The 12,002-nt window shown below is 31.8% G+C and overlaps 1 protein-coding gene across 1 annotated transcript; it reads left to right on the top strand.

Moving 5' to 3' along the window:
- Positions 1-2,552: 2,552 nt before the first annotated feature.
- LOC121229663 (protein downstream neighbor of Son) lies at positions 2,553-10,569 on the top strand. The gene is made up of 15 exons (XM_041114439.1): positions 2,553-2,748; positions 2,967-3,117; positions 3,605-3,663; positions 3,789-3,918; positions 4,034-4,122; positions 4,211-4,358; positions 4,447-4,634; positions 4,779-4,993; positions 5,133-5,231; positions 5,720-5,838; positions 7,192-7,293; positions 7,870-7,979; positions 8,978-9,065; positions 9,337-9,536; positions 10,255-10,569. Exons 2-15 carry the CDS (start codon positions 3,007-3,009, stop codon positions 10,460-10,462), a joined length of 1,866 nt encoding a protein of 621 aa, XP_040970373.1. The 5' UTR covers positions 2,553-2,748; positions 2,967-3,006; the 3' UTR covers positions 10,463-10,569.
- The last annotated feature ends 1,433 nt before the right edge of the window (positions 10,570-12,002 follow it).

The following is a 12,002-nucleotide window of genomic DNA, read 5'->3' as shown; positions in this document are numbered from 1 at the left end:
TAAATTATATATTATTATTAAGTAAAAGATATTTATATAATAAATACATTAGTGAAAGACAAGTGTAATATTATAAATGGATACAAATGTTAAAAGAATATTTGTTATTAAATAGATTTTTATAATAGATAATTATTAGGTTATTATATTATATATAACGGTTTAATGAAATAAAGAAAAAAATAGAAATAGAAACAGAATAGGCAAAACGAAAAGCAGGGAAAGAAAGAAACAGAGGAGAAAAGAAAGAAGAAAGGGAAAATTGAAAGTTTGATGCTTGAAGCTTAAATAGTCAATGTGGTACCGGAAATCTCGGCTAAGAAATGACAAAACAAAGTGAAAGGGAGTTAGCTCGAAAATTTCGGTTTGTATTTCTATAATCCGAACGTAGTTATTAATTGTTATATTTTTTTATTCAATGCAATTAATAAATGTTGAAGTGAGAATTATTGTGTTTATAATGGAAATGGATTAATTTAGTGTGTTATAAATTTATATTGAATTGATTTATGAATATATATAAATGTTTGAATTGAAATGAATATTGATGTGGAAATTGAATAATAAATATTTGTTATATTGGAAAATATATGTAGTTGGAAGTGTGATAAAATTGATAGAAAATTGTGATTATTATGAAATTGAATATTTATTAGTGAAAAGTGAATGGAATTATATTGAATTGAAAATATATAGTTAATTAATTAAAATATGAATTAATTGAAAACTGAAAAATGAAAATATATAGTTGGCATGCCATAGGATATGGAAGAGTACGGGTTTTGCCGGCTTACTGATCAGGCACTTATGTGCCGACTACTATTATTGTTACCGTTACTGTTACCGATTCGGCACTTTATGTGTCGGATATTGTTACTGTTACCGTTACTGTTTCAGATTTGTTCCGATGAGGTACTCTGTGTACCGTATTGTTACTGCTCCGGATTTGTTCCAATAAGGTACTCTGTGTACCGTACTGCTACTGTTACTGTTACTGTTCCGGCTTCGGCTGATGAGGCACTATGTGCCATACTGGTGTGTTGGCTGGATCCGTGTATTCGTCTAAGTCCGAGTCATGTTAATAGGGGTAAATAAAGTTATAAAATAACTGATTATTACTGAATAATTGACTGTTACCGGATAATTGACTGCTACAGGATATTAGACTGTTACTGAATAACTGAATATTACTAAATAATTGATTATTACTGAATAATTGATTGTCACTGAATGAATGACTGCTACTGAATAACTTAATTGTTACTGAATATCTGATTTTATTGAATAATTGACTGTTACTGGATAATCAATCAATTGATCGATACTGAATAACTAGTTATTATTGAATAATTGATTGTTACCGAATAACTGACTGTTACTGAATAAATAATTGTTCGGAGAGTTAATGAACATTACTGATTGATTAATTGCTATTGAAAAATAATAAATGATTTTGAATTTAAAGTAGACCAAAACATTGGTTGGAAAGTGAATGTTTGAATTCTCATTGAGTTTGAATAGTTCAATATATATATAAATTAATATGTTTTATAATTGTTTAAGTGTTTAGATTATAGAAATACCACTGAGTGTATACTCAGCGTACGGTTTGTTTCCGTGCGCAGGTTAAGTTAAGGCTAGACTATTGAATCAGCATCCCAGGTTGATTCCGAATTCGATAAGGTAAAGTATGTTGAGTATTGGTAATGGCATGTAACTAGGATGTTTTATGAGAGTCATTTAGGTTGTAGAAGTATTGATGAAATTAGTAAATTATGGTTGTCAACGGTATGTAATATAAATTTTGAAATTTACTAAAAACTCGTAGTGATTCTAAATTAGTCCCGAATTGAATTCACTGTTCATATTGGACCACGAGGGCCCATTAAAGGGCCGACATCTTAAAACTAGGATGTGTGTGAATATTTATTTTAATTAATGACCGGAATTGGACTGTACTGACTGGTAATGTCTCGTAACCCTATTTCGGAGAAGGTATAGAGTTAGGGGACGTTACACATTGAGTTGTTAAAATTGATATTATAAGGTCTTTTTTTGTTCGTACTATTTGCATTAATTGAAAACTTTCATTCATTTTCTTTTTTACAATTCGATTTTTTTTTCACAAAATAGTTTTGAACGTCACAAGTTTGCAAACTAAAATTTAAATAACTTTCTTCTGCGATCTTAAACATTAATCGTCGTATCGAATTGAATCTAAGGTATGTTCTTTTGGTCGTTGATAGATATTAATCCACCATATTAATCGTTGAATCGTTACTTAGAGCTTGCTAGCCATACTTAAAAAGGAAAATCTTATCCGCCAATGAATTAAATAAAGCTTTAAATAAAAAACTTTTAAATAGTTCAATGATGCTTTTGTAACTTTTTTAAATTAAGTGATTAAAATGTAAACTTATTAATAAGTTAAGTGTAATTTAACTTAGTTTTTTAATTTCCAACCGGGAATTTGATAACGGCCGGATAACGCCGTCAGTTGGTGGAGGGAAAATCCAAATGTTCAAAAAACAAATACAACTCCAAAAAAATTTCAGCTTTTCAACTTTACCGCAATTTCTCAGTCTCACTCTCTCACTCTCCCTTCTCTTTCCTCTCCATGATTTGCCCTAATAATTTCATTCACTTCGGGGCAAATTAATTATCGTTCTCCAAAACCCTAGATTAATATCCGATTGGGCGATACCCGGATTTTCTTGGATTCTTTAATCGGCGCATTTCTTCGCTGTGGTAAAACCCGGATGTGAATATTATTTTTATATGAAATCTATTTGGTTTTGTCACCGATGTATATTTATTCTGATTTTGAGATTATGAGCAGAAAAAATGCCTATATTCTTTTCGATTGTTTGTAGCAGCAAAAATGCCTATATTCTATTCTATTGTTTGTACTTTTTTCAGATTAGGAAGAAATCGGCATAATTGCTGGTATTGATTTGCTATTTTAGGTAAAGGAATCGCGATTATTGTTTGAGTGGACTCTCGGATATGGCAAAGGTAGCTGCGCATAGTGCCTTAACTTCTACTTCACAACAAATCGGCGGGGATGCCCTCAAATTTGGTACATCAGTTAAAAGGAAGACCCCTTCGGAACTTAGAGTATTGTTTTCCCCCTCTAACTTTTACTAGCATTGTTGGGATTGGGCATTTCAATTTCGGTGATCTTTTATGAATATGATCGAGTACATTAAATTTATTGTTGGGGCTGGGCATTGTAATTGTTTCGGGGGTGGGGAAGATGTTTTGTTAATGCAATAGCACATTAAAGAGATAAATTTATAGTTTGTCTCCAGTATTTTTTTAGGCAATGGCTTCTTTGGTTATATATATTTTAATTTGTCAGAGAATAGTTCACTGCTTCAAGTTTTCCTTAGTCCCCTAAATCATAGCTCTGGTCATGATAGTTAATTTGTTCATTCTTCTTGTGTACCTTTTTCCCATATTTTCTCATTTTCAGCTGTACTTTTTCTACATCATTTGGTCTAGAACTTAGAGTAATTGATGCTAAATAGACAGCAGTTTAGTTAACTTTATGAGGAAGTGTATTTTATAGTCTTATGCTTTATAGTAAGTGTTTATATAACAGGGGGAACAATTAAAGCGGACAAATGTTGCTGAGCTTGTTAGTAAATCTTTGGCCCCAAGGTAAGTGTTGTTATTCTCTTCTTTCTATCCAGTGCTATTCCTCTTTGTTTACAGTTATTTTATTTTATTTTTTTAAGTTGCAACCATCTAAAAACTTTGTTTTTATCCCCCATTGGTCGTGCTAGTGAGATGGAGAATGGACTCAAAAAAGCAGATCCGCAAAGAAATCCAAAATATATTGACATCCGTATGGACAAAGTTTTTCCTGCCAAGAAACCAAGGTTCAAGCTGCCTTCAGGAAAAGAAAATGCCAAGGTTACATCTCCAGAAAATGCATGTGATGGAAATATCTTAATGCAGCTAAAATTTTTATTAGTCATAAGTTAATAACTAGTTCATTGATTTGTTCAATCGTGTTATTATTTTGCAGGAAAATAGTTCAATTGAGCAAACTAGCAGCCTAAAGAAGATCTCTGCATTTTCAAATTTGGCTGCCAAGAGAATGCAACAGCTTTCATGGTATGTCCGTGTCCTAGTATTCCATATCTGGTATGAAATAATTAGACTTACTGTTTAAATTTTTTGGTCATGCATTGTTGCTTTACAGTCCTGAGGGTTCTGTTGCTTCTGTTGATGTTCCAAAAGATGATGTGCCCCATCGAACACTTGAAAAATGCAATCAGGGTACATTTCTCAGTGTTACCGAGCTTTCAACAGGGGGCCAAAAGTTATCAGGCTTGGCAACTGTTGACATGGTATATGCTTTTAGCAGCTTTGAGCTTTGAGCTTTGATTACGTTGATTATGTTTTTCCCCCCTAAATCAACTACCAATTGTTTTGTAGGATAAAGCATTGAAAGGACTAGCTGCTTGTGAAGCAATCCCGAATATACCTCCTGAGTCTTCTGAAAGATTTGATGATATTTCGTCAGGGAACTTCTGCTCTGATTTCCATGTCAGAGGACAGAAGATTCCTCTGGATTTCACTTTGAAAACTTATGCACAATTGGTGTCCTCCTCTCCAGTGAATTGGTGAATAAACCTGGTTTTTTTAATATATATTTCTTCTACTTGGAGATATGATCATGTTCAGTTTTAGTGCATGTTTTTTTGCAAGAATTTTATTTTTCTTATACATGCATGCACATATATATAATATTGTTTTGTGGATTTCAGGTTACATAGGTCAATGATGTGTGGTACATATAATGGTATGCCTCAATTTACCTCACATTCTGGTTCTTCCGAGGGAAAAAATATTTGCAGTGCTTCTCAGACCAGGCTGGCTTCCCAAGTGTTGAATTCTAATGCATTTCATTCTTGGATTTATCCTCAATCTACCATACCACCATCTCTCATTTCAGTATTGATCTCAGCAGCAGCAGATGGAGGTTTGTTTAACGAAATTTTTGTGTTAAATTCCCTCTCCCAATCCTTCTTGTTTGTACACCGACAAACAAACACATGCCTTGAGTGTTCCTTCTCCATCTATCTGTTTTTATTTAACTGATGTTGTCACTTGTTCTCCAGTTGAAATGGATTTCTTAAGAAAACGACTTGGGGCATGGGAGGAATCATTTCGAAGTCTTTACTATATGTTTCGGGAGAATGCTTGTCGCATATTTTATGGTAAATCTTTGTCATGCTTATGACTTTTCTCCTTATCTATTCCACCTTTGAAACCATGTTCCAATCTTCTTCCACTGTTGATTGAATTAAGTCTTGAGGATGATGTTTTCTCTTGTCATGAGAACATCTAGGTATTTTATTTAATGCACACACATGCCTGCAACTGCATGTCTTGTAATGCTTGCATTTTCTTATTCAATTCTATTCTGCTTGTGTCTCATTGTTGGTAAATACTATGTGCATCTCATGCATATGCTGACTCAGGGGATTGTATTTGCTATGTGTTGCTGAGTCCTTTTCTAAAGAATACATACATGCTCTCCATCAGCCAAGAAGTTCTATTTTGTTTCATCCTTGATTTCACATTGTCTTTCTTCTTTTCATGACTGAATTCTGCTTGAAGTTTTATGTTGGAATGTAACGCTCACTTAATTTGTTTAAAAGCATAAAACTATATCTTGGTAATTATTTTTTTGGAAACTTTCTAGTGTGTACTTCACATTTTTTGGTGATGTTCACTGCTGCTGACGGCTTGGGAAGAAGTAGATCATACCATGCTTATATCTCTCAGTCAACTAGAGGTTTGAGATCATCACTAAAGGAGCAAGTAAGATGCCACTCTTAACTAGTTAAACTCTTGCGTAGTGTTAGTAATCATGATTACTATAAACTCCGTGGAAGACCATATCTGATTAATACTAAACATGGCCTTTTAGAGAGTTTTCTGTAACAGTGTTCTGGTCATGTGGTATGAACTGCAAGGGTGCAAAGTGATTTTGCTTCTCAATATAGCTTGTTGGTATATCTGTATGAAAGTGATTATGCTATTCTATAAATGCTTCATTCTAAATTCTCTTTTCATCTCACTTTTTGATCTAATTGAATTAAAGTTTAATGATGCTCTGATCCAATTCATTATAACCTAATAAGTGGTGATAATGAGGTTAAGAACTTATAAGATGCCCTTTTTTACACATCTAGTGATGATTTTATAGATATGGAGCTTGGTTGTAGTGTTCATGGCAGTATTATAAAATAAAATGGTAGACCGATGGGCAATAGTTAAAGCAGCAGTACCTAAAGCTAAAACTTAGGGTGTGTTTGATTAACCATTTAAAAGTTTTCATTTCATTGCAAATGAAACTTTCAACATTTGATATTTTAAATGTGTTTTTGATAATCATTTTAATTTTTTACTTAAAATAAATTTTTTAACAAAAAAGTGTTGAATAAGATAAGTAAATAGGTAGCTACTTATCACTTAATGTAGAAAATATTAAGTTGATTTTATTTCATTAAAAAATTGAAATAAACTACCCTTTTTTTAAAAATGAGATATTCAAATTGATCAAACTATCCAAAATAATATAAATGAATAGGATTAAAATTAAAAATAAATAATGTTTTAAAAATCAATATTTATTTTTATCAAACAACATATTTATATTCCGTACTTATATTTACTAATTTACCAAACAAATTTTTAATATAAATTCATCACTTATAAAATTTTTTCAGTACTTAAATTCAGTTTATCAAACACACCCTTACTTAAAAGCAAGTTTTGCTCATGCTAGTACTATAGAGAAATTGTTGAATTTACAAACATTTCTGCAGCACCGCTTGAAATGGCTGCTAGTTTCAGATTTTTTCTTGGTTTGGAAGCACAAGTAGACCAATAGTTTCTAAAGTCTAAGAATTGATACAAGCTGTTGCCAACCCAATTTGTGACTGTGGAAGAGGGTACATGAGTAAGAGGAGACTGTCCCTGTCATTTATATTGTTCTCCTTTTAGGAAGCTATAGAGGTTGGATCAATCAGCTGTAGTTTTAATTGAAATAATATATTCATCAGCTTCTATGCTGGTCATTTATATATAGCTATTTTGATTAATTTTCTTGCTTTATTAATATCAGATGCTGACTTTTTCTCTCTACCGGTTTTCTTTAATGTTTCCTAGGATGTTTCTTTTTCTATGCCTCTTTGCCATTCTTATGTAGAACACGTCACCACTGAGGATCTCTTAGAGCTTTCAGAAATTGAGAAGCATAATCTGGGTCAGGTTTGTCATTCATCTTGTGCTGATAGTATGTAATTTGACTTCTGACTGAATTCATGCCTTGAGATGGACCATGGGTTGCTTTTTTGGTGAAATATTTTGAGACAAAAATCAGACTGTCAGTTTGATAATTCGGTTGAGAATCTTGCTCCACCTGCTTTTTGTTCTGGAATTGTTAACTGCTTGATGTAGAACCAAGTTCCTTAAAAGATATGGGCATTTTGATTTGAATGTGTTATATTCTTGTCTCCCTTCCATTTTCATTTTAGTGTCCTTTTCGCGTCCTGCGTGCCACCAAGTTGGTATCCAAGTTTCAACTTTAAACTTTGACTTAAAAAATTCTAAAACACATTTAGAAATATTACCAGTTGCAACTGAGCACTTGTAGAAACCCACAAGCTAAGGAATAGTAGTGGTCCCTTGCATTCATCTCCTAAGTGATTGTGTGTTTCTAAAGAGGATGCTTAAACTGAAAGAAAACTTCATTGTAACTATTACACCTCTTTGCTTGTGGTTTGGGATATCAGTTCACTTTTCTTATGCTCAGTATTCATTCCAGTACTTTTGAAATTGCTGCAGACTCGACGCATGAATTCCTTCTCTGATGTTGATAATACTCCACAGTCTTTGCTGGCTTTCAGTGGAAAGGAGAATGTACATGGTTTGTATGAGATTTTGTTAAATTATCGGTGAGTTCGTTTCTTTAATTCACACAAATTGCTCAGTAAACTGATATATGATTTCAAGATCTCGTTTGATCATGTTGAAAGAGATAGTAGTTCCCTTTTATTAGGGGTGTGCACTTAGTGGTTTGGTTTTATATATAATCAAATAAGCCATCACAATGGAATAAACTGAACCAACTCTATTGCCAAAACTGAAATAATTGAACCGAACTTCTTTGGTTCAGTTTGGTCGGGGTTTTAGGTTTTTGTCTTTTTTTTTAAAGATTTATTTATAAATTAAAATAAAAAATTATCATTGTAATTTACAACTTTTAGAATTATAAGATTTATCATTATGCAAATGTCGATTGAATTCTTTTATTGGTTGATTATAATAAATAGAAGAAAAAGGCAACAAATTTGAGGAAATAAATGTATTATCGGTTTTTACAAAAAAATGCTATATTTTATTAAGCATGTATTATAATTGATACTTATTTACAATATTTGATATTTAACATTTAATGCATTGGTCAGGTTTTTATTGTTTGAATTCTTTTATCGGTTGGATTTACAAGGATGGATTTTAGGTTTAGTTTTAGGTTTTTTTTTAGATTAAATCAATTAATTGGATTGGGTTATTTAGATATTTTATATTTTGTTTTATATTTTATATTTTGGTTGCGGTTATTTTATTTTAATTTTTGGTTGGGTTTCTATTTTGAGTTTAGTTCTGTTGTGTTGGGTTTTATACGGATATTCGGTTGGATATGGGGTATTTATTATTTAAAAAATTAATCGGTTTATTCAGTTTGAATATCCAAAACTGATAATTAACTGAAAAAACTGCCAAAACTGATTAAGCTAACCAAATAAATCGAAAATTGAATAAATCAACTTATTTCGGTTAAATCAGTTCAGTTTATTTAGTTTGACTGACTTTTTGCTTGCCTCTACCTTTTATCTGCAATGTCTTGCCAGTTGCTACTATATATGACTATTTTCTGTCTATACATGTTTAGATCTTTCTTGACTGTTTTGAATGCCACGGATGTTCCTCTATTATATTCGCCTGTGCCATTTCAACATGCTGCTCTTTCTGCCCCTGAGGTGAGTGACATTTCTAGAAATAAGATTTTCATCTCTTTTAGCCTTTGTTGGTTGTAAATACTAAACGTTTATTCAGTCACATAATCTGGTGCCACTACCCTTGATGCCTCTTCTGTATGACATCTTTTTTACTTGTGTTGCCATCGAATGGCTGTTTGACATAAACATCACATTTTTCTTGTCACATAAAATAAGGATTAATTCAGAAAACTTGATCATGCTACTTGTAGCAAAACCTGGTTGTATGTTTCAATTTGATTTTGATGTTCAGGTTAGATGCATGGAGATAAAAAGACCCGATCGTGGTGCTGCTCTTCCCCATGATTCAATCTTGAAAGACAGTTGCTCCATGCCAAATTCATCTGCTGGCCTTTGCTATAGCATTGAAATCAAGGATTCATACATTCCCCCTTGGATCATCAGCAACATGTGTGCTCAAATGGTCTCTAAAGGACAAAGCTTTGAAGCAAGGTATGCTATACTTTCTTTTCCTTAGATCAAATTATTGCATTCTATAAGATTTCTTAACATTTGTTATATAGGGTTATTAAATGGATCTTCATCATGTAAATTAACATACTAGTTACAAATGCTAGGAGTCGTTTAGTTCTCAGAATGTAAGATTAGCTCTAGCAACAGGATTATTATAACGTAAAATTGTTTAGTACATTTTATTAATTTGCCCTTAATAGAAAATAAAGATGAAAAAGTTATAAAACTATGCTTAGAGTAAAACTCAACTACGAAAATATAGAAAAAAATTAAGACAATAATATTATAATATATAAAATGTAATAATAATAGACAAATTTCAATTATAGTAAATAAACAAATTAGTTGAAATGTTACTTGAGAGAATATATTAAAAAACTAGAGAATTTGATATTGGTATTTGTTATTTTTTCGTTTTGGTTTAATGAAAATGGATTAAAGTCATTAAAAATGGGGTAAAACTATAAAAAATCTAACACTACTATAATAATGTAAGATTATCTAAGGAAAATGTGGTAATGAAATTATTCCTATATTTTTAAAAAAATTGATACTGTTGGTCATATTATCATTATACTGTCAAGATAAATTTACTCCATCCGAACATGAGAATGTATAGATTACCACTGGTAATTTTCAGCTTTTCAAAATTTGACAATTGGTAATAACATTCTGATATTATCTGGGTGGTTTTCAGCTTTACAACAGAGCATACCTCAGTTGGGTTAAATATTGGAGTGGGGGCAGTTTGTGAAATTGGTGATAGTAGTGAAGCCACACAGGAAACAATAGGGTATGCCTTTGATATTCCTGGAGTTATGGTTTCCCCTCATTTGAATTCAGGTTTAGTAAAGGGGTTGAAATACTGCAATGACTCATATATAGTGTCTCTCAGCCCTCTATGATATAGTCTTGATACTCAATCATCTCCACACCCAAAAAAACTATATTAATGCCTTTATATATGTATTCTTATTTGATTGACTATAATTTTATTAATGCCTTTATTACATTTGTTGAGGTTGAATCCTTATTTCATTAACTAGAAGCTGCTGGTTTTTGGCTATGAATTTTTGTTGGTTATTTTCTTTTCTTATTTTTTAGATTATCAAATTAATGTGCATTTACCTAAAATTTATATAAATATGGTGTTTTTTTGGTGAAAAATTGAACTTCATTCATTTAAAACAAAATAAGTTCACACTCTCCCCTCTAACTTTAGCTTGGAGTAAACTAACAAGACAGTCCAGAGGATTATTACAAGCAACAAAAACATTACGACTATAGCTAGAGTTTGGTAACAGAAGGTTTGACAATTGGCATACCATTTGTACATCTATTTCTCTCTAAATTTGTGTTTGATGATGACTCGATGTTCAAATCCCTCAACGTAGTTCTTGCAATAATGTATAAGATCAGAAATGTTAGCATTTGTGACAAAGCTAATGACAATAGTGGCATCTAATTCAATCTCAAGGTTAGCCAAATCTTCTTTGGCCAGTATAGCTCAACTTGGATGCTTGTAGCATAGGGGACTAGTCGATGTGATTCTACAATTCACTTGCATGTATGGTCTCTTATGATTGCTTTTGCTTCGGCCTTTCCCGGGTTTCCATTTGAGCTAGATAGTGCATAAAATTCTTCAGCTCCTTCAATCGTTAAACTTGTTGGGATTTCCATGGCTTTGACACATCAAAATTGAGCTCACCTTGGCTTTAATCAAATGCTCCCAACTTCCATACAACTTCATGAATTGATTACATGAAGGATTCAAAGTATCCCAACCTTTTTGGTATTGTACCAATGAATGTATCGTTTTTATTTTTTCTTTTTAATAATCATTGTTTTCTTTTAAGAAAGATAAACTATATTTTCTTAACTTACATGAGCATTGCAATTTCTATAGAGTATGTATATATATAAATTGAATAGCTTGCTATATTCGAAACTTGATTGAAATATTTCATCCACTATATGCCTACTTGAATTTTCTAAAGTAAAGGCGTTTTAAGATGTACTTTTGTCTTGTCCCACAGCAAATAAGCTGCCTGTATTTGATTTCTGACAAGTTGGGATGACGCTTCAATGATACATGATATGAATACAAGGGTCAATGTCAATAATTTTGGCTGTGATTTGGGCGGGTAGTTTCTTCGGCTATTCGTAGCTTGTCTGGTTTTGCGCCCATTATAATATCAAAACATCAAAAAAGCACACAATTCGGGAGGCTATAATCCCAAATAGTAGAAATTTTTTAATTTTAAACAATCGTCCACTCAATTGGAAAAATTATGAGAATATTTTTATTTTTTTTAATTTTTAATAAAATCAATAAATATGGAGAAATTTAAGCTCACACGATTGAAATATAAATAAGTGAATGAGATAAATAGTATAAATTACTCTTGGGAAATAACCGTTTGCTTGAATAATAAAGGGATAACA

Source organism: Gossypium hirsutum, chromosome A01 (genome assembly GCF_007990345.1).
Source record: "Gossypium hirsutum isolate 1008001.06 chromosome A01, Gossypium_hirsutum_v2.1, whole genome shotgun sequence".
NCBI classification, from domain to species: domain Eukaryota; kingdom Viridiplantae; phylum Streptophyta; class Magnoliopsida; order Malvales; family Malvaceae; genus Gossypium; species Gossypium hirsutum.
This window is presented reverse-complemented; position numbering and strand designations above follow the sequence as displayed.

Coding starts and splice junctions, on each gene's coding strand:
- LOC121229663 (XM_041114439.1), top strand. CDS start 3,007: ATGGCAAAGGTAGCTGCGCATAGTGCCTTAACTTCTACTTCACAACAA. Junction 7,980..8,977: donor GAGATTTTGTTAAATTATCG/GTGAGTTCGTTT, acceptor ATACATGTTTAG/ATCTTTCTTGACTGTTTTGA. Junction 9,066..9,336: donor CTGCTCTTTCTGCCCCTGAG/GTGAGTGACATT, acceptor TTTGATGTTCAG/GTTAGATGCATGGAGATAAA.